The sequence below is a fragment of the Somniosus microcephalus genome, chromosome 4 (assembly GCF_052327205.1).
Source record: "Somniosus microcephalus isolate GS21.2 chromosome 4, FLI_Smic_1.0, whole genome shotgun sequence".
Lineage (NCBI taxonomy): Eukaryota > Metazoa > Chordata > Chondrichthyes > Squaliformes > Somniosidae > Somniosus > Somniosus microcephalus.
Window position 1 is genome coordinate 286,822,067 of NC_140990.1, and position 23,899 is coordinate 286,845,965.

Sequence of the window (23,899 nt, forward strand, 5' to 3'; positions counted from 1 at the left end):
AGGACATCTCCTCTGGGCTGGAAAGAAACTTGCAGTGGGAGGGGGTGGGTCCAGTCGTCGTGGTCCATGTTGGTACGAACGACATAGATAGGACTAGGAAGCCGGTTCTGTTAAAGGAGTATGAGCAGCTAGGGGTCAAATTAAAAAACAGGACCTCAAGGGTAATAATCTCTGGATTATTATCTGAGCCACGAGCGAATTTGGCTAGGACAAATAAAATGAGAGAGTTAAATGCGTGGCTCAAAGACTGGTGTGGGAGAAATGGGTTTTGCTTTCTGGGACACTGGCACCAGTACTGGGGCAGGAAGGAGCTGTTCCGTTGGGACGGGCTTCACTTGGCCAGTGCTGGGACTAGAGTCCTGGTGGATCATATAACTAGGGCTGTAGAGAGGGCTTTAAACTAACTAGTGGGGGGGAGGTTCCTAGACAGCAAATAATAAAAATGACAACAGAGAAGGTCATAGGCTTAGGTAGCAGTGGGGAAATTAAAAACCAGAGCGCGTCAGGAAGGGGCAGAAGGTATGGAGTAAAAGGTAAAGTAATAAAAAGGGCAAAAGCAGGAACTAAGTGTCACAAAACACATTTGAAAGTTCTCTATCTGAATGCATGTAACATTCGTAACAAAATAGACGAGTTAATGGCACAAATAGCTACATATGGGTATGATCTTGTGGCCATTACAGAAACATGTCTGCTGGGTGACAATGCCTGGGAATTAAACATACCAGGTTATTTAACGATCAGGAAGGACAGGCAGGAAGGAAGGGGAGGTGGGGTGGCTATGTTAATAAAGGAAGGAATCACTAATAGAGAAATGATATTGGGTCAAAAGATCAGGATAATGAAACAGTTTGGGTGGAGATAAGGAATAATAAGGGGAAAAAACCACTAGTGGGCATAGTCTATAGGCCTCCGAACAGTTGGAACTCGGTTGGACGGAGTATCAATCAGGAAATAGTTGAGGCTTGTAATAAGGGAACATCTATAATTATGGGGGATTTTAATTATCATATTAATTGGACAAATCGAATTGGGCAGGGCTGCCTTGAGGATGAGTTCATTGAGTGTATTAGGGATGGGTTTCTTGAGCAGTATGTAACTGAACCGACCAGGGGGCAAGCAACCTTAGATCTGGTCCTGTGTAACGAGACAGGGTTAATTAAAAATGTCCTAGTAAAGGATCCCCTTGGAATGAGTGACCATAACATGGTTGAATTCCATATTCAATTAGAGGGTGAGGAGGTTGGATCTCAAACAAGTGTGCTAAGCGTGAATAAAGGAGACTATGAAGGTATGAGAGCGGAATTGAGTAAAGTGGATTGGGAAAATAGATTAAAGGGCAAGAAGATACATGATCAGTGGTGTACATTTAAGGAGTTATTTTACAACTTCCCAAAAATATATATTCCACTGAGAAGAAAAGGGTGTAAAAGAAAAGACAGCCATCCGCGGCTAAGTAAAGAAATTAAGGATAGTATTCGACTAAAAACAAGGGCATATAAGGTAGCCAAATCTAGTGGGAGGATAGAGGATTGGGAAAACTTTAAAAGACAGCAAAAAATAACAAAAAGATTGATTATGAAAGTAAATTAGCAAAAAATATAAAAACAGATAGTAAGAGTTTTTATAGTTCTTTAAAAAGAAAAAGGGTGGCTAAAGTAAATGTTGGTCCCTTAGAGGATGGGACTGGGAAATTAATGGTGGGAAATATGGAGATGGCAAAAACACTGAATGAATATTTTGTATCAGTCTTTACAGTAGAGGACACTAAGAATATCCCAACACTGGACAAGCAGGGGGCTATAGGGGGGGGAGGAGATAAACACTATCAAAATCACTAAGGAAGTGGTACTCGGTAAAATAATGGGACTCAAGGCGGATAAATCACCTGGACCTGATGGCTTACATCCTAGGGTCTTGAGGGAAGTGGTGGTAGGGATTGTGGATGCATTGGTAATAATCTTCCAAAACTCCCTGGACTCAGCAAAGGTCCCGGCAGACTGGAAAACTGCTAATGTAACACCCTTATTTAAAAAGGGCAGTAGACAGAAGGCTGGAAACTATGGACCGGTTAGCCTAACATCTGTGGCAGGTAAAATTTTGGAGTCCATTATTAAGGAGACAGTAACAGGACATTTGGATAATCATAATTTAATAAGACAAAGTCAGCATGGTTTTATGAAGGGGAAGTCATGTTTGACAAATTTGCTGGAGTTCTTTGAGGAAGTAACGTATAGGGTGGATAAAGGGGAACCAGTGGACGTAGTGTATTTAGACTTCCAAAAGGCATTTGACAAGGTGCCACACAAAAGATTATTGCTTAAGATAAAAAATCACGGGATTGGGGGTAATATTCTGGCATGGATAGAGGATTGGCTATCTAACAGAAGGCAGAGAGTTGGGATAAATGGTTCATTCTCAGACTGGCAATCAGTAACCAGTGGTGTTCCGCAGGGGTCAGTGCTGGGTCCCCAACTCTTTACAATCTATATTAACGATTTGGAGGAGGGGACCGAGTGTAACATATCAAAGTTCGCAGATGATACGAAGATGGGAGGGAAAGTAGTGAGTGAGGAGGACATAAAAAACCTGCAAAGGGACATAGACAGGCTAAGTAAGTGGGCAGAGATTTGGCAGATGGAATACAATACTGGAAAGTGTGAGGTTATGCACTTTGGCAGGAAAAATCGTAGAGCAAGTTATTATCTTAATGGCAAGAAACTGGAAAGTACTGAAGTACAAAGGGATCTGGGGGTCCTGGTGCACGAAACTCAAAAGGTTAGTATGCAGGTGCAGCAAGTGATTAAGAAGGCCAATGGAATGTTGGCTTTCATTGCTAGGGGGATAGAATATAAAAATAGGGAGATATTGCTTCAGTTGTACAAGGTATTGGTGAGACCGCACCTGGAATACTGCATACAGTTTTGGTGTCCATACTTAAGAAAAGACATACTTGCTCTCGAGTCAGTATAAAGAAGGTTCACTCGGTTAATCCCGGGGATGAGGGGATGGACATATGAGGAGAGGTTGAGTAGATTGGGACTCTACTCATTGGAGTTCAGAAGAATGAGAGGCGATCTTATTGAAACATATAAGATTGTGAAGGGGTTGGATCGGGTGGATGCGGGGAGGATGTTCCCGATGATGGGTGAAACTAGAACTAGGGGGCATAGTCTTAGAATAAGGGGCTGCTCTTTCAAAACTGAGATGAGGAGGAACTACTTCACTCAGAGGGTGGTAGGTCCATGGAATATGCTGCCCCAAAAAGCTGTAGAAGCTACATCATTACATAAATTAAAACAGAAATAGACAGTTTCCTAGAAGAAAAGGGAATTAAGGGTTACGGGGAGCGGGCCCAGGGGCCGTGTAGCCTGATCCTGCTCCTGTTTCGTGTGTCTAATTCTGTTAGATTCAGGAGATAGTCCTGTGATAGTGGATTGGCGGTTAGGATCAGATCAGCCATGATCTTATTGAATGGCGGAGCAGGCTCGAGGGGCCGATTGGCCTACTCCTGCTCCTATTTCTTACGTTCTTATGACCACACCTTGAGTATTGTGTGCAGTTTTGGTCGCCTTATCTGAGGAAGGATGTTCTTGCCATGGAGGGAGTGCAGCGAAGATTCACCAGACTGATACCTGGGATGGCAGGAATGATGTATGAGGAGAGATTGGGTCGATTCAGGCTTATACTCGCTGGAGTTTAGAAGAATGACAGGAGATCTCATTGAAACTTATAAAATTCTAACAGGACTAGACAGACTAGATGCAGGAAGGATGTTCCCGATGGCGGGGGGAGTCCAGAACCAGGGGTCACAGTCTAAAGATAAGGGGTATGCCATTTAGGACAGAGATGAGGAGGAATTTCTTCACCCAGAGTGTGGTGAACCTGTGGAATTCTCTACCACAGAAGACAGTTGAGGCCAATTCATTAAATATATTCAAGAAGGAGTTAGATATATTTCTTAAGGCTAAAAGGGATCAAGGGATATGGGGAGAAGGCAGGGACAGGGTACCGAGTTTGGATGATCAGCCATGATCTCATTGAATGGCGGAGCAGGCTCGAGGGGCCGAATGGCCTACTCCTCTCTTCTATGTTTCTCAGGCCTCTACCTATTACTTTATAGCCAACCACAACATGCAATGATAGCCCTTCAATTGAACCATGGCTTACAATTATTGCACAACATACTGGAGCTTTAATACACAGTATTAATTAAGCTTTACATTTAAAGTTACTATTTGCACATGAAGTGACACAACTTTACTTACCAAAAGGAAATAATGATCTTCTGGTTCTGCTCGAAGGTATTTAAAGATAACTTGTTCCATAAACCTCTCCATGAGATCCCAGTCTTCAACTATGCCATGGCGAATAGGCCACTGTTGCAGAAAATAAATTTGACCATCAATAATTTGCTATTTCGTAAATATAAATGAATCCTTCAACTGGGTAATATATTAAAGCTCAAATATTATAGGCCCATAAAAAGATTAGACATTTAAAATGTAACATTCCAGGTTTAACTGAAGACAGAAAGCATCCAGTTTGTGATTTTTGTTTTTGAAGAAGTCACATAAGCAAAGTTGTTGCAGTAAGGCTCAAATATGTGCAAAAGAAGATACATCATTGATCACGATCATTTATTTTGATAGAAATATGGGGGGCGATTTTGTGAATGGGGGCGCGTTGGAGGCGGGGCTGCTGCTTGTCGGGTTTTAGTCCCGCCATCGATTTGTGGCCAACCCACGCTATTTTCCCTTGATTGACCTCGTTAAGCCCGCCCAATCAAGGGAAAGCATGTTGCAGAGCACATCAATGTATGACGTTTCATCTGTCAAAAAATTTTGACAGATGAATTGTCATCGTTTGACAGCTCTGTGAAGCTGTCAAACAGTGACATTCTATGCAATTTGATGAGGTCTTGCATACAAGACCTCCAACCTTCTTTCCTTTACAGAAATGAGATCGTTGTTGCATCTCTCATCTACAGCACGGAGGTGCGAGACTCACCACATACAAACTGACTGAAGCCTGCAGGAAGAAACAAAAAGGTAAGTACAGTTTTAAAAGCACTTAGCACTTACCTCAGATACTCCCCTCTACACTCTAGCACCTATAACTTACCTTCACACCACACTTTTGCAACTCCCGCAGACCCAGTACTCACCTCGCTGAGCTGGCGTGTTTTGGAACCTTCGAGAAGCCCACACTGGAGGGCAAAAAGGGAATAATCCTATTTTCTGCCTGTTAACAGGCAGTTCATAGGCTTTAATCCCTTACCACCGCCAAGGAGACGGGACCCAGCGCGGGATGGCTACCTGCCTCCTAGGAAGATGGCATGGAGGCGGGTTGGGCATCCACCCCCAAATTCTGCCATTTTCCCAGCAATCCCGCCTCCACAGGGCTGGCAAAATCACCATGGTTTCAAGTTTTGGCAAGCAAGTTATAAATTGTCACAGGCACAATTTTTGGAAAGTAACTGTTTACCAAGCCTAACTTATTCTCAACCTGGGGATAGCTTTGAACAGCAGCAGTCAGTCACAAAACAAGAGTCAAATTTAGTCACGATATTCTTCACATTTCCCACTAAATTTACATATATTCACATTGAATTGATAGTCAAGTGATTACATGACTATAATCTCAATGAGAGGTGCACATTACTTTATTAACAAAGTACAACTGTATAATTTTATAACTATGTAACTGTCCAAACCCCAAGATGAGATCATTCCAATTTATCTGGTATTCTCTCTTAAAATATATGTAGTTTGTAGAAGAAACTGTATGAAGCTTCCTGCTAGTGCTCAATATCAAGGCAAACACTCAAATAGGTTATCAGTGCTGAAGGACTAATGACCGATACTTTAATTTACAGCGCAGAGAAAGCTGGCATGTTGCTTATATAAAAAAATGTTCACACAAGAAACTGGGTGGTATCTTTTCTTCTTAGGCAGTCCCTCGGAACCGAGGATGACTTGCTTCCACATTAAAAATGAGTTCTCAGGTGACTGATGAGTCCAATGCGGGACCTACAGTCTCTGTCACAGGTGGGGCAGACGGTGGTTGAAGGGGTGGGTGGGTGGGGTGCTTGGGTTGACGTGCACTCCTTCCGCTGCTTGAGCTTGGCTTCTGCTTGCTCCCGGCGAAGAGACTCGAGGTGCTCGGCGCCTTCCCGGATGCTTCTCCTCCACTTTGTGGGGTCTTGGGCCAGGGATTCCCAGGTGTCAGTGGGGATGTTGCACTTTTTCAAGGAGGCTTTGAGGGTGTCCTTGAAGCGTTTCTTCTGCCCACCTGGGGCTCTCTTGCCGTGTCGGAGCTCCGAGTAGAGCGCTTGTTTTGGGAGTCTCGTATCGGGCATGCGGACGATGTGACCCGTCCATCTGAGCTGATCGAGCGTGGTCAAAGCTTCGATGCTGGGGATGTTGGCCTGAGCGACAACACCGATGTTGGTGCGCCTATCCTGCCAATGGATTTGCAGGATCTTGCGGAGGCAGTGTTGGTGGTACCTCTCCAGTGCTTTGAGGTGCCTGCTGTCTGAGGCATAAAGCAGGGCAGGTATCACTGCTGCTCTGTAGACCATGAGCTTAGTGCCGGGTCCGAGGTCCTGGTCTTCAAACACTCTCTTCCTCAGGCGACCGAAGGCTGCACTGAAGGCGGTGTTGGACTTGGTCATCGACGTCTGCCCTTGTTGACAGTAGGATCCCGAGGTATGAAAAGTGGTCCACGTTATCCAAGGCCTTGTCGTGGATTTTGATAATCGATGGGCAGTACTGTGTGGTGGGGGCAGGTTGGTAGAGGACCTTTGTCTTACGGATGTTTAGTGTAAGGCCCATGCTCTTGTATGCGTCGGTGAAGGTGTTCACGATGGTTTGGAGTTCGACCTTCGAGTGAGCGCAGATGCAAGCGTCGTCTGCATGTTGTAATTCGACGACAGAGGATGGGACAACCTTGGATCTGGACTGGAGGCGACGGAGGTTAAACAGCTTCCCGTTTGTTCTGTAAATTAGCTCCACTCCAGCAGGGCGCTTACTGAGGGCAAGATGGAGCATTGCAGCAAGGAAGATCGAGAAGAGCGTTGGTGCGATGACACAGCCTTGCTTGACCCCGGTCCATACATGAATTGGGTCTGTGGTGGAACCGTTGGTCAGGATCACGGCTTGCATGTTGTCGTGAAGCAGGCAGAGGATGGTGACAAACTTTTGAGAGCAGCCGAATTTGAGGAGGACACTCCATAATCCCTCACGGTTGACAGTGTCGAAGGCCTTTGAGACATCAAAGGCAGCCATGTACAGCGGTTGCTGTTCCCTGCATTTCTCTTGTAATTGACGTGCGGTGAAGATCATGTCCATTGTGCTCCTTAGTGGGCGGAATCTGCATTGCGACTCTGTGAGGAGCTCTTCGACCACTGGGAGAAGGCGATTGAGGAGGATTCTTGCGATGACTTTCCCTGTAGCAGACAGCAGGGAAACTCCTCTGTAATTACCACAATCAGACTGGTCACCTTTCTTGAAGATGGTCACGATTACATCATCTGAGATCCCCTAGCATGCTCTCCTCCTTCCAGATAAGAGAAATGAAATCATGAATTCGCGCTTCTCCACCATGCTTTAGTGCCTCGGTAGGGATTCCATCTGCTCCTGAGGCCTCCTTGTTTTTCAGTTGTCGGATGGCCTTTTCAACCGCATGCCGGGCTGGGGTGGTGCTGAGATGGTGGCGGGTAGCATATGCGGGATGGAGTTGAGGACACTCGCATCGAAGACAGAGTCTTCTAGCTTACTAGGGAGATAATACTTTAATTTACAGCACAGAGAAAGCTGACATGTTGCTTATATAAAAAAATGTTCACACAAGAAACTGGGTAGTACAGTGGATTAGACATACAACTTCCACCTCTGGGACCGGAATTCAGATTCAACATAGAGAGATAGTCTCTTCTGTAAGTGGCTTATGTGAAATATTTTTGGCCAGTCTTAATCCAGTTTCTAGTGGATAAGGGCCTACAGCACAAAGCTGCCCATATTGCAATGCCACTCAAGACTGACCTAAGAATGTTGGCTTGGGAAATGGAAAACAAATGCTCTAGTGGTGTAGTAAAGGGTGCTATTCTGAAGTTATGGCTTGGGCACAATATTGGGGTAGAGTTTTATTTTGTATCAAGTAATGCCATATAAATTGGTAACTAGCTGCCATAAATTGAAGGCCATGACCAAGAGAATGAAAGATTAGGAGAATGTTTTATTTAAATAAAACATAGTTGTTAGGATACAAAATGCCCTTCTAGAAACAATAGAAGCAGAACCCAAAATAGCTTTAAAAAGGGAAGTATATAAATATTTGAAATATATATATGTTTTATTAAAAAGGTCACAGGAAATACACACAAAATATACTGCTTGATATTAGTTTACTGTAGTAAGCATCGAGATTACATTTTAGCTATTTATTTTCACTGTAATTGGAACATCACTTGTGGCATTAATAAATGTGTAATGTTAAGTATCGGGTGTATAAAACTACTGAACTTACCTTTGTTGCATAAGTAGGTTTGTCTATTGCTTCATCACCTATGAAGAAATCCAAATCATCAACCCCTTTCATCACCCTCCTTTGTGCTTGGTCACCAACCTTTGCAGACTCCTTGATAGCAATGCCTTAGGGTATAGTGGAGAAAAACAAAAAATCTAGTCAATAAACAGCAACAGTTTTTGCATAAGAAAATGCACAAAGCAACCACACCAATGTTTCTCACTTCCAAAGTACACATTTAAAAAACATGAAGTAAATAATATTTTCCGTTTCCATGATGCACACAACTTTACAGCACTTACAGATCATTGTACTACTTTTTTTTTTAAACTTAGATTTTGTATAAAGATGCATCATATAGCAGAAGCCAGAATTTCCCTGATTAGCAATCTTCTTGAAAGCCTACTTCAAATATAACTTCTAGCTTGCTTAGAGAGTACAGCTTTCAAACCCTTTTATACTTTGCATTAATATTCCATTTAGGCCTTTTGGAAAGTTAAAAAAACAAATACAAAACTAGATAAATCATACAAAAGTAAAACTAGCCTAAATGTCATCCAGGGTTGTAGTGCAGTATTACTCAAGAAGTTATACTAGCATTAAGAATTTGACACTTAAACAGTGGAGGAAAAATGTCAAACTTTAGCTTTTAAAAAACTAATGAACATAATGTTGGTAATAGTTGACAGGAATAAAATATTTTAAAAATTGCAAATGCTGTAAAAGGATTCAGATGAAAGGACTAAAAACATCAGTAACCTGTCTTTTCTCTTTACAGAAGCTGAGTGACCTGCTCTTCAAACTAACATTTTGTTAATTATTGATATCAAAACCATTCCCCCTTTGCTTTTCAATATGGGGGAGGGGAAAATAAAAACAAAATTGGTCTGAGTATCTACAACCTTTAAACAATTAAAAAAAAATCAAATGTGGCCTTATCCCGTTGAAGCTTAAAAAAGGTTTTGCTCCAGTAAGTGTTGAATAGCTATAGGACCAGCCTGCCAATTCTTCCTCTCAATTCAAATATTTAGACATTTTATGAAGTATTTGTGCATAACTTTCATAGTCAGGATTGCTGATATATAGCAAAAATGAAGTTTGAAAAATGACCACAGGGACATCACACCTTATGTTGTCAACCGTTAACTAGTGGTCACAATTGTGAATCACACACTCAAATGGAATAGTGCACAAATTCAACATTTGAAATACTAAGATGGATTATAATTTTCTGCTTAAATGATTTACATATAGAGTGAAACACTCTCTGTATTAACTTACAAGGTTTGAAACATTCACATCTTAAAGTACTGCTACAGCAACTGAATGCACCTTCGAAAAACAGCAATCCATCAGAGAGCTGAGAAAACGTCACTTGCCACTTCTTGCACCATCCCTATAATTAATTTATCCTCCAATGATTATGTGGCAGAAAGTGGGACTGAAAGTTATATAGATAGATAGAGGCACAAGTCATTAAATAGTTATAGAACACTGTAGCATGCTATTCTGTACATGACAAGAATATGTGGAGCAAGCTCATTTGTTTCGTGTCAGAGATTTTTTTAAATCCTTTTTCCGCAGAAAGGATTTAAGAGGAGCTACTTTTAGACGTTGTGTTTTAAAGCCTAGTGTATTCATACAGGTTAAAAATAAAGCAAGGATGATAGATGATTAAAATGCTAATGAATCAAGCTTTAATGTTGTTTCCCTATAGACTCCAAATAATAAGCAATTGATTAACCTATCTCGACAATTTACTTCACAGCCACTGTTAATAACCAAAAGTGACCACAAACTTAACAGAGGGATATACAAAAACATAGACGGAGACAAGCACAGGCAGTCAGATGAGTTCTTTAAAACAGAATGTGGCAGAAATGGTCAAGCCCAGCAAAGGCTGTTAAGAAGGTTAGAATGCAGGGGAGCTGTTGTACATTATTATTTGATAACGTCAAGCAAGATGATCTGCAGCTGGGTGGGGAATTGTAGCTTATTCATTATTTTGTATTATATCAAGGCCAGTTACACTGACTGAAATAGTGAATCAAATTATTGCTATTGCTCTGTACATTTATATGCTCTGAAATAAAGCAGTTAACAATTTGTATCTGGTTTTGTCTTACCAAGTGTTTCCTTGGTCTACCTTTGAGGAGATTGAAGCAGCACATGTGGGTGTGATATATAGGCCTCCAAATAGTAATATGGAGGTGAGGGAAGGCATAAAAAGGGAAATTAGAGAAGCGTGCGATAAGAGCACAGCTGTCATCATGGGTGACTTTAATTTACATATTGATTGGACTACCCAAATTAGTAAAAATTCTGAGGAGGAGGAATTCCTGGAATGTTTTCGGGACGGTTATCTGGACCAATATGTCGAGGAGCCGACTCGAGATCAGGCCATTTTAGACTGGGTATTGTGCAATGAGAAGGGACTTATCAGCAATCTTCTTGTACGAGGCCCCTTGGGTCAGAGCGATCATAATATGATCGAGCTCTCAGTCGAGATGGAGAGTGAGGAAATTGAATCAGAGACTAAGGTCCAGAACTTAAATAAAGGGAATTACGAGGGTATGAGACGGGAATTGGGTAAGATTGATTGGGTGGTGTTTCTGGGGGGATTGACAGTGGATAGACAATGGCAAGCATTCAAAGATAGAATGGAAGAATTCCAGAACATGTTTATACCGGTTTGGCATAAAAATAAACCTAAAAAGGTGACTCAACCGTGGATAACGAGGGAAATTAGGGACAGCATAAAATCAAAAAAAAGGGCATATCAACTGGCAAAAAAAAGCACCAGACCGGAAGATTGGGGGCAGTACAGGATACAGCAAAAGAGGACAAAGGGATTAATCAGGAAGGGGAAAATAGAATACGAAAGTAAACTTGCAGCAAACATAAAGACAGACTGCAAAAGCTTTTATCGGTATATCAGGAGGAAAAGACTGGTAAAATCCCAAGTCGGTCCCTTGCAGTCCGATTCGGGAGAATATATAATGGAGAATAAGGAAATGGCAGACCAATTAAACTCATACTTTGGTTCTGTATTCACAAAGGAGGACACAAATAACCTCCCAGGAATATCGGCAAACATAGGGACTAATGAGAGGGAGGAGCTGACAGAAATTATTATCTCTAGGGATATGGTGTTGGGTAAGTTGAGGGGACTGAAGACCGACAAATCCCCGGGGCCTGATAAACTACATCCTAGGGTACTTAAGGAGGTGGCCCTGGAGATAGCAGATGCTCTAAGGATCATCTTCCGGAACTCCATTGACTCGGGAACAGTACCCGTGGATTGGAGGGTAGCTAATGTTACCCCAATATTTAAAAAGGGGGGTAGAGAGAAAGCAGGGAATTATAGACCAGTAAGCCTTACATCGGTTGTGGGCAAAATGCTAGAGTCCATTATTAAGGATAAAATAGCGGAGCACTTGACAAATGGGGAAAGGATCGGACAGAGTCAACATGGATTTACAAAGGGTAAATCGTGTTTGACTAATCTGCTGGAATTTTTTGAGGAAGTAACTGGTAAAATAGATGGGGGAGAGCCAGTGGATGTGGTGTACCTTGACTTCCAGAAAGCCTTCGATAAGGTTCCACACAAAAGATTATCATGCAAAATTAAGGCTCATGGGATTGGGGGCAAAGTATTAACGTGGATAGAGAACTGGCTGGCGGATAGAAAACAGAGAGTTGGAATAAACGGCTCGTTTTCGGAGTGGCAGGCAGTGACCAGCGGGGTGCCGCAAGGATCTGTCCTGGGACCCCAGCTGTTCACAATATATATAAATGATCTGGATCAGGGAATTGGATGCAATATTTCCAAATTCGCTGACGACACTAAACTAGGAGGAGGGGTGGGCTCTGATGAGGATGTCAGGAGGCTACAGTGCGATTTGGACAGGTTGGGGGAATGGGCGGATACGTGGCAGATGCACTATAATGTGGATAAATGCGAGGTTATCCACTTTGGGAGTAAAAACAGGAGGGTAGATTATTATCTAAATGGCAATAGATTGGGAGATGGGGAAGTGCAGAGGGACCTGGGTGTTCTTGTGCACCAGTCACTGAAGTAGAGCATGCAGGTGCAACAGGCGATTAAGAAGGCAAATGGTATGTTGGCCTTCATATCAAGGGGGTTCGAGTATAGGAATAGGGATACCTTACTACAGCTGTACAAGGTGCTGGTGAGACCGCATCTGGAGTATTGTGTACAGTTTTGGTCGCCCCATCTGCGGAAGGATGTTCTTGCCATGGAAAGAGTGCAACGGCGATTCACCAGGCTGATACCTGGAATGGCGGGAATGACCTACGAAGAGAGATTAAATAGTTTGGGCTTGTACTCACTGGAGTTTAGAAGATTGAGAGGGGATCTCATCGAAACATATAAAATTATGGCAGGCCTGGACAGGCTGAATTCAGAGAGAATGTTTCCAATGGCCGGGGAGCACAGAACCAGGGGCCACAGTCTAAAAATAGCGGGCAAATCATTTAAAACAGAGATGAGGAAGAATTTCTTCACTCAAAGAGTGGTGAGCCTGTGGAATTCCCTGCCACAGAGGGCTGTGAAGGCTAATTCAATAAATATTTTCAAGAGAGAATTGGATATATTTCTGAAGGCTAAGGGGATTAAGGGTTACGGAGAAAAGGCGGGGACGGGGTACTGAACTGGTAAGATCAGCTATGATCTCAGACGAAGATCAGCCATGATCTCATTGAATGGCGGAGCAGGCTCGAAGGGCCGAATGGCCTACTCCTGTTCCTATCTCTATGTTTCTATGTTTCTATGAAAGAAGAATATCCAATTCAGATCACAAGGGAATACTATAGTTGCACCCTGGGTTTTGCTATCATAGTTAGATATATAGATCGTACGGGCACACCACTAAATGCAGGGCTTTTTTATTTATTTATTTATTTTTTTAAATTTTTTTTTTAAACACACTGCTTACATAGGAGTGGCCAGCACTGTATTATCCAAGAGACTGTAAACTTGTAACACTGTGCCGATATGGATGTTTTAACTGGCATAACTTACCTTCGGTAAGAATTTTGCTCTAGGTTAGTTGGAAACTATGACTAGTTGTGCATGGTAAACTGAAAGGAATGAACTCAATGGTCTTAACAACCTTTTTCTGTTCCATGGTTTCTTATATCTTACTATGCAAGTCCAACACAGCCAAACTGCTGGTCTGCTGAATTTGTTTAACCCGCCTCTCCTGAAAATGTTGTGCATGGTCCACAGGTAGTCCTCTGACATTCATAGTTCAAGCTCACATAAATGGGCATTAGTGACAAATATTGGAGGGTGACTGGCACCATGGACTCCTATCTCAGTAAAGCAATCAATTCCTTTAGGAAAGGAGGGAGCATGGAAGAAAATAAGTAGAAAAAGGAGGAAAAAATGAACAGTGAAGAGGGTAGTTTAAATAGCAATTTTTCAGGCTGAAAAGAGGTTAAGAGAGTATCAGAGGGCTCTTGGACCCGTGTGATTTTTTAATAATCTACATTAATATCCTGAATGCCTATTGGTTTAGAACCTGATGGGTTGGTTGGGCTTGATGGCGTCTCCCAGTTCCTATATATTCTTGCGTTAAGGGTTACTGAATGCAACACGTAGAAGCTGAATTAAACTTGCAGATAGAGTGATTAACCCAGGGTGTTTCACTTGAGTTGGTTATTCCATTATAACATTTAATCAGCTCCTTCACAGTTAATTTTATGCTGTTTTTATTTAACAGAACTCTTGAACTAGCTCTGAAACAGCCAGTGCTGTGGAATCTACCATATTTACACTGCAGGGTGGATTCTACAGTGGAAAAACAATGCATGTGTGTAATCTTCAGCATATGTGGTTGTTTAAGTCATGATTATGACCACAGTTCTGGCTGTGAACCTTGTCCAATGACTGGCGATGGTCTGTATAAGGCCTACAATGTAAAAGTATAATTCTAGCCCACAGAAGCAAGTTGTGCCCCAAGACTGGCCCATGACCAGAAAAAATAGTGACTGCTTACATTTGCCACTGATTGCACTACTGCTTTTAGGGGAGCCTTTGAAAGCCACTCGAGACTGTTCTCCACTCTTCCAGCAGCAACAGGGCTGTAATATAAAGAGGGCATCAGAACCTCCGCCCAATACTTCCCTTAATTACGTTATTTGCACTTAAGTGTTGAAAAGTAGATTTTATAAAACAAAACACACCAATGGAGAACTATCAAGTACTGCAGATTAGGAGTGAATCATTCCTTCAATTTAAAATACAGTTTATTTTGAAATAGACCACGAACAAATATATAACCCTTATATTTAAATATTTTGATAAATTGGTCCTCTTTTGTTGGGAACATTTGAAAGCTACGAAGAATTCAAACCTGTGCTTGGCATGTTGCACTGCAACAGATCAGCAAGGTTACTTTAAAGTTTTTGCCCCCCCCCCCCCCCAGCTAAAGAGCTTGAAGAGAACTCTTTTCTACTATTAATAACAAATAGCACATACATTGCAACAAATGCAAAATAAGTTTCGATTACTGATCTTTCCCCCACTTTTAAATTTTGGTGGGCAGCGAATGAAGTTCATCAGTCTGCAGATTACTTGACATCAGCAAAGTAGATTCAAGGAGAAAGGATGCATTTTTAATTAAGCCGGGGGTAACTGGCACTTTCCCCCCTCAGAGATGCAAGTGTAAACACATTCAACATTTAAATCTCCTAGTGCTGAGGATGAGTTTACACCTCTGTACACTGTTGGATTATGTCTGTTGCTATTAGCAGCAACTCTGGGTTTTAATGTATAAACGTGGCAAAAATTGACCTGGTTACATTCATGAAGCAGTCATATCAATCTTTACATTGTTACTATTTTTGAGGAGTACAAAACTAACCTTTAAAGTCTTTCAGCGAATTAAAACATTTTTAGTTACTTTCATCTCCAAAATGGAAGGTGGCAGAAAGATAGAAAACCAGTAACTAAAAAGGTTTAAAATTGAGGGAAAAGGTTAGAAAATATGGGTTAGATGATTGTAGATAAAAAAAGACAAATTAATTAATCTTAATAAAAAAGACAAATACAGAATGGGAAAGGAGGGAGATCGTGATAGCAGGATAGATATTTACTTTAAAAGAAATTGTATTTCAATAGTTTGGGGATATTACAGTAATAAAACGATCACGGTATATGAGTTGAACAGTTAAACTGGTCAGCCCAGGACAGTTTCCCCTGAATTGGCAGACAGCCTGAGATTTAACTTCCATTAGTTATAATGAAAAGCAGTTTAATTTTCAACCACATTACAGACCTAAACAGCGTATAAATTTTACAGGCACTATTCCAAGGCCACTTGCTCTACATATGCTCAGTGATGTTTCTGAAAAAAAGTATTCAGAAAAGACTGAAAGCTTAGCAGAAAGATAGCTAAGCAGTAGCCATCTCCAATGGAATCCTACATTATCATATCATGAACATAAAAATACCATATATTTTAACAAAAAGATTAAGTTTACAGATTATCAGTTTTGCACTAAAATGTAGACCTTTCAAGCTATTACAATTTTCTATCACGACAGACACACCCAGTTGCTACAATATCTAAACTGAGCAAGGTATTTGCCCGAGGCTCTCAAAAGCCACTTTATAAACCAAAATCATTCCAAGTTACCATCTCTTCATCTTTTACATACATGGTGTGCATTACACAAAACAGCAAGGAAAATGCAGAAGTATGATATCTCTATGATGTTAATATCGTTACTGCACTCTAGGACTTGAACAGAATCAAAGCCAACAGTGTAGTACTGAGGGAGTGTTGCACTAAAGGAGATAAGGGCCTAGAAATTCGGGTCCCCACGCGTGAGTACGCACTGGGTACTCACGCATAGGCCCAACGAAAGTGCCGGTTTTGTGCATGCACTGCGCATGCGCGGGAAACCGGAACTTCCGTTCCCTTGAAAGAAGGGGTTGACAGATGGAACGCGTGCACCGTAGAGGCAGCGTGTGCGCATCGAACTTACGTTTTTTTTTTGCAGGTTTCTGCTAGAGGGCAAGTCTCCAGCAGTTACACATTTAAAAAGCAGGCGCAAGGCCTGCTTTTAACAAGGTAAGTGGTGAATTAATTAAAATTAAAACAGTTTTTCCACAGGTTTATTATTTTTAAACACTTTAAAGAAAGGTAAGTTTATTTTTAGCCCCATTAGGAAATGTAATTAATTTTTTCAAAAATTTAAATTGTTTAAAATAGTTATTTCAAGTAATTTAGTTATTTTAAAAATGTGATTTAAAAAAAAAATTATTTGAAGTTTTAGTTATGTTTTGGGGCTTATAGTATTTAATAGGTTTGACAGCTCTTCCTGTCAAATTTATGAATGAAGCATTGCCTGCTACCATTGGCTCTCCATGGCCCACGTGATCCCAGGGGACGCTTCGAACTAACTGCGCCCCTGGGATATGCAAGCACTGCGTGCCGGCAGTTGAAGGAGGCCCAGGATCGGAATCCCACGCGGGCCAACAGCTCAACGGCTGGCGCGCAAGCTAAGTGCAGGTCGGAGGCTTGCACCCGCGGGAAGCCTGTGACCCGAATTTCTGGGCCATCATCTTTCAGGTGAGATATTGAATAAAGGCCCCGTGTCTGCCTGTTCAGGTGAATGCAAGATGAGCATCGAGTTCTCCTGGTATCTTGGCCAACATTCCTCCCTCAACCAACAGGACACAAAAATAAACACAGATTTACTAGTTATTCATTTCATCGTGTTATTTGTGAGCCTTGCTGCTTGCAAATTGGCTGCTGCAATTATCTACACAACAGTGGCTGCAGTTCAAAAATAATTCATTGGATGTGAAGTGCTTTGTATGGCCTGAGGTCACGATAAGTTGCTAATATTAATGCAAGTTTGTTCGTTCTTGATTTATTGTATCGGTCTACTTTTTATTTTAATTCTGCATTTGACAAATGCCATGAATCAGGATTCTATTTACAGCTGAAAGGACTACCAAGATCTGTTGAATACAATTATTTTTAAATTAAGGGAGCATTTAGCAATTCAAATCCTATCTTTGATGGCAGACAGGAGGGCTCGGACAGAGAAAGTAAATCAGATAAATCTGAAAACTTGCATAATTTGCAAAATGGATACCACAACAATTATCTGAAGTTCACACTAGAGAATGAAAGCACCCTGTTCCATTATCAACAGCGTCTTCAATTTCATTCGCTGTTGAACCCTCAGAAACTGGAAATTGTTATTTAATGTTTTTGAATTATACAGGCGCTTGATGTATGTTTTCTTTAAAGTACCTTTGAAAATTATGAATTGCATTATGAATTTCTGCAATTAAAGTTGCATTTTAAAAGTACACTGCAGGGTTCCAGCAATTGTTCAGCAAATTTAGGTGTAGTCATACAAGTAAGTAGTTTCCAGGCTTTATCCCCAGTTTGCACCAAGTTCTCTGATCTCAGCTAAGGAAGCAGTAGCTGTGCTACAATTAACCTCAGTATCCCTGAGCTGGGGATTCGAATACAGAGAAATGCACGAGTATGAACACCACTGAATATAGGATTGGGATTGGCTGCAATGCCCCTGCCTCCCTCTGTAAATAAATAGCTTGCTGACACTCCCTGTCTAGGCTCACACAAATTACACCCATTTAGCCAACATACCAGAGGGTGCCCGGTGCTCAAGGAAGCATTCCATAGCGACGAGTGTATGCCTTCATGGAGGGCAGAAAGTTGGCAAAAAAAAAGTATGTTGTAAAGCTAAAAACAGAGATGAGGACTGAGGATTTACAAAAAGTCCCCTTTTCAGGCACCAGTTTCTCTTAGAGGTACACACCAGCATATTAGTTCCCATTAGAGGTGTAGAAAGGCAGAAGGGAAATGTAATCTTTAAACTAAAATAATTTTACACTTAGTAATCTATTGACTCCTTATGAAATTAGTGTTTTTCATTTTAAGTATCAATGTGATGCTTCTGACCATGGTGAGGATAAGACGAGAGGTTGCAACATTAGATAAGATCCACTTACATTGGTCAGTGGATCATGTATGCCATGACTCTCTAAAAACTGCCTTATTTCTAGTTTGACCTTTAGAAACCCTGATCTTTTGAAAAATTGATACCAAGGCCTCGATTTTAACTGACCCGTGGAGTTGGGATTGGAGGCGTGCGGGGGGTTAAAGTCCCGAATTCGGGGGTCCTGACACCATCCCGCCCCAGTCCCACCTCCATGTAAGTTTCAAAGGAGGCGGGTACCCGCCCCGCACTGGGACCCGCCTACCCGAGGCAGGAAGGGATTAGTGACAATTAACTGCCTGTTAACAGGTAGTCAACAGGCAGTTTTTAGCCTAATCCCTATTTTAAAGCTTGAAGTGTGGGATTCCCGACGGCTACAAACCACGCCAAGTTAGAGTCGTCGGGCCGTTGGGTTGAAGGACTTGGAGGGGTCGAGATGTCGGTGTTCAGGTGAGTGATGGGTGCATGAGTGCAAAGGTAAGTGTGTTTGGTGTGTCTAAAGTGATTAAAGAAGTTTAAATTACCTGTACTTACCTTTTTAGCCTTCCTTCCTCTAGGTTTCAGGAGTCCATCATCTAACCGGCACAGAAAGCAGAACGGCTGCAAACTGTCAAAAGTGACAGCCTGCAGCTTTCTGTGCCGGAGAGATTTCTAACTGAGTCTGTGTAGAAGGACTCAGATTAGAAGTAAGACTGTCAGTGTTTGACAGCTTCAAACAGCTGTGAAACACTGATATTTCATCTGTCAAAACGTCTTGACAGATGAAATTTCAGTCTGTGACGTCACCTGTTGCCGGGCGGCCCTTAATTGGCCTGCTGAGCCCGCTGGGTGGGCTCAACAAGGTCAATCAAGTTAAAATCGCGTGGATTGGCCGCATCTCGATGGAGGCAGGACTACAACCCGAAAGTTGTAGTCCCGCCTCCTTCCCGGCTTCGGAGTGAAAATCACCCCCTAAATGTTCCACATCTGTCTGGCAGAGCGCTCACATGGAACTACTTCCCTTACCTGTAGTAATATCAGATTCTGAGCTACTCACAGTTTTTAAATAATCAGTACCTTCAATAAAACATGCTGTAATCATAACTTTAGCCAGTAGAAGATGCATTAAAGTAGTTGTGAAAGTGAATAAATACTTTGGGACAGAAGCTGAAAAGACTTGATGTAATAATCAGCACTCTGTATCTCAAGTACCACATTATAGTTCTTTGTACTTCATTGAACTGTATTTGCTTCTATGAATATTCTCCAGCACAGACAATGACAGTCTGTTAGCACATAGTTTTAACTCTCGGCCACTTCCTTTCCAGATGGGCGAGTTGAGTTTGATCATCAGGAACATTGTGTTATTTTTCCTAAATTCAGCAGAGATTGTGAATTTAAGTTCACATGAAGCTTGTAAACCCAGTGAGATACTGATCATTTTTGTAGCCGTTTCCATTGCACAAGAAATCAGCACACTTTCATCTGAAGTAGCTGCACCGGAAAGGAAATGTGGGTGTGATGTGTGTTCTATGACTCAGTACATCTGTGGCCAATTCAGAAATGCTTGTAAGCTCTCTCGACAGCAAGAAACATTTTGCTGGCATGATGGTGTATTACACGCTAAATAAGATGGCATTAACAAAAGGCAGAACTTGCAGTAGGACTTTTGAATTGTACATAGATTTTTAGCTCAGATTTCTGCATCAAATGGTGTTACATATGTTCCCTTTATCAATTCTAATAGTTGACTTCATATTCAGCCCTCCGGCATTCTTCCCTCCCCAAATGCAGTACCATTTCCTGTTGTCCTCGTCAGATCCTTGGCTTTGGAGAGACTGTCAGCAACTTTAACAATTTATTAAGACATACAAGATTAACAGATTTTCTGTCCCCATCCTATATCTTATACTGATACATCAATCATAGTAAACACACAAGTGATATGCGTCCATACTACTTACATGTAGCGGACAGTAGGCCTCATCCCTTCAAGGTTTCTCTGTACAGTACTTTCATTAGGCCACAGCTGCACTCAGTCTTCCAGGACAGCACTACAATTATCTGACATTAACCCTTTCACTATCGAAGTCTCAGCCAAACATTCTACTTATCTATAGCTAGCTTTCCTTCTGTTAATTATGCTAGCTCTTATAGTATTAAAATCATACATTATAATTGGATCTATTCTATTATTCAGTCTTAAGCTTATATTGCGGTTAACAGACAAATCCTGTTCTTCCTCCTCATCTTGTCTTGGTTCCAACTAGCCGGTTCAAAGGTATGTCTTTTTATTGTTGCCTTGATGAAATGTCTGCAGTGAAGTGCCTGTCTGTTCTGCAGAGAGATGTTTTAGACACATGTGGTTCTCTCTATATTAGTTAACCCATGATGCTTTCTGCTCATGTCAAGTTACCCCAACAGTCATTTCTACTCTTAACCCTAAAACCTATAGTTCTCGTCCCAGAACTTTGTTGATGCTATTGGGTTACTTGAAGATAAGGAAGAGCATCTCAAGCCTTTTAACTGTTTTACAAAGTGTGCATTTTGGCAAAGTTTTTTAAAAGTACAATTTCCCTTTCAATGGTTTCATGTTCTTTGTGATCACGAGTATATGTCTTGGGTCCAGGGCTAACCGTTACCCTGCTTAGCAGCACCACTGCACCCTGAAAATAACTTGGTATTCTCAATGCATCTCTTGTCTTTCCAAGATAGAAAATATTGCACTTAGGGCTCAACTGGTACAGGTAAAACTACTGATGAATTTGATTTGTAATTTACTGAAGCAACAGTACAAGACACTTACTATGCAGCACAATAAATATAAAACAATCCATATGGGATCAATTTATCCTTTAAGTTCGGCCTTTTTTTCAGGTGAAACAGTCCAGAAAATACTTTTTCTCCAGTGCAATGCTTTGATAATAAATGTCCCTTCTTTCACTGAAGGACTCATCAGCTGTGTTCGGTGCTAGGGCCCCAGCTATTCACAATATAGATTAATGATCTAGACAAGGGAACTAGATGTAATATCTCTAAGTTTGCAGATGACACAAAGCTGGGTGGGCGTGTGTGCGGTGAGGAGGATGCAGAGAAACTCCAGTATGATTTGGACAGGTTGTGTGATTGGGCAGATACATGGCAGATGCAGTATAATGTGGATAAATGCGAGGTTATCCACTTTGGTGGCAAAAACAGGAAGGCAGATTATTATCTGAACGGCAATAGATTGGGAGAAGGGGAAGTGCAACGAGACCTGGGTGTCCTTGTGCACCAGTCGCTGAAGGTAAGCATGCAGGTGCAGCAGGCGGTTAAGATGGCACATGGTATGTTGGCCTTCGTAGCGAGAGGGTTCGAGTACAAGAACAAGGATGTCTTGCTGCAGTTGTACAGGGCCTTGGTGAGACCACACCTTGAGTATTGTGTGCAGTTTTGGTCACCTTATCTGAGGAAGGATGTTCTTGCCATGCAGGGAGTGCAGCGAAGATTCACCAGACTGATACCTGGGATGGCAGGAATGACGTATGAGGAGAGATTGGGTCAATTGGGCTTATATTCGCTGGCGTTTAGAAGAATGAGAGGGGATCTCATTGAAACTTATAAAATTCTAACAGGACTAGACAGACTAGATGCAGGAAGGATGTTCCTGATGGCAGGGGAGTCCAGAACCAGGGGTCACAGTCTAAGGATAAGGGGTAAACCATTTAGGACAGAGATGAGGAGGAATTTCTTCACCCAGAGAGTGGTGAACCTGTGGAATTCTCTACCACAGAAGGCAGTTGAGGCTAATTCATTAAATATATTCAAGAAGGAGTTAGATATATTTCTTAAGGCTAAAGGGATCAAGGGATATGGGGAGAAAGCAGGGACCGGGTACTGAATTTGGATGATCAGCCATGATCTCATTAAATGGTGGAGCAGGCTCGAGGGTCCGAATGGCCTACTCCTGCTCCTATCTTCTATGTTTCTATGTTCTATCAAGACTCAGGTTCTGTTAAAAGAATCTTAGCATTTTTAAAGAATATATTTTCTTTTTTTAAATCTCTGATGTACTGAATCTGGTGAAATGGGCAGATGAAATTTAAGGTAGAGAAATGTGAAGCGATGCATTTTGGAATGAAGAGAGGCAATATAAACTAATTGGTCCAATTTTAAAGTGGGTGCAGGAATAGAGTGACCTGGAGGTTCACATACACAAATTGTTAAAGATGGCTGTTAAAAAACACATACGGGATAATTGGCTTTATAAATAGAGGCATAGAGTACAAAAGCAAGGGAGTTATGCTAAACCTTCAAAAATCACTGGTTAGGCCTCAGCTGGAGTATTGTGTCCAATTCTGCGCACCATACTTTAGGAAGGATGTAAAGGCCATGGAAAGGGTTTTAGTTATCTGGAGAGACTAGAGATGCTGGGATTGTTCTCCTTTAGAGCAGAGAAAGTTAAGAGATTTAATAGAGGTGTTCAAAATTATGAAGGGTTTTGACAGGGTAGATGGGGAGAAATTGTTTCCACTGATAGGGGGGGGTCTTTAACCAGAGGACACAGATTTAAGATAATTGGCAAAAGAACTGGAGGGGAGGGGAGGGAGATGGAGAATTTTTTTTTACACAGCAAGTTATGATCTGGAATGTACCACCTGAAAGGGTGGTGGAAGCAGATTCAATAGTAACTTTCAAAAGCCAACTGAATGTATACTTGAAAAGAAAAAAATTGCAAGGCTATGGAGAAAAAGGGAGTGGAACTAATTGGATAGCTCCTTCAAAGAGCCGGCACAGACATAATGGGCCAAATAGCCTCTTTCTGTGCATTAAGATTCTATGTTTAAGCTAGCCAATGGGATGACACCTTGAGATATCCGTCTCTCTCGAAATGCCCCTCACCACAGTTTCCATGCACAACAGCCAGCCTGTTTTAACAAGTGGCAGTAATCAGAAATAAAAGATTATAACCTGCTGTCATACCAGGATGAATACACACAAAATATTAGTAAGGAATATCCCATTGAATCCTAATGGGGAGGTGAATATACTTTTTGAAAACAAAGCAGAGCTACATATTTTGACAACCTACTTCACAAAAGCATATATAATTTAACTCTCATACATGAAGAGAGTTCTGTGGCTGAAAGCCAGACAATGCATCTCTGAGCAGCCATTTTAGATCTTTAACAAAGTGAGTGGAATCCATCTTTAATCTGGACTAACGCAACTTTTTAAAACAAATATGTAGTATTCAGAAGCCTAAAAAGTCAAACAATTATATTGTCAGTGCTTTATTTTGTTCTCTTCTTCCAAGAACATTCTCCTGATATTTCATCATAACATGGCAGTTTTTATAAGCAAACAGAGTCCCCAACTAACTGAAGCTTGCTTTATTAAC

At 41.5% G+C, this 23,899-nt stretch overlaps 1 protein-coding gene across 4 annotated transcripts in view; it reads right to left on the reverse strand.

Annotated features, from left to right (window-relative positions):
• actr3 (actin related protein 3) overlaps positions 1-23,899 on the reverse strand; it is a 79,631-nt gene that overhangs the window by 36,611 nt on the left and 19,121 nt on the right. For 2 of the 4 annotated variants that reach the window (XM_085986583.1, XM_085986584.1), the window contains exons 3-4: positions 8,530-8,654; positions 4,269-4,379 (exon numbers count right to left, since the gene is read on the reverse strand). In XM_085986583.1, coding sequence (XP_085842709.1) covers positions 4,269-4,379; positions 8,530-8,654 — 236 coding nt within the window. Of the gene's footprint in view, positions 1-4,268; positions 4,380-8,529; positions 8,655-12,697; positions 12,789-14,552; positions 14,638-23,899 lie in introns of those variants that run through there. The other 2 variants (XM_085986582.1, XM_085986585.1) reach the window with 2 other exon arrangements.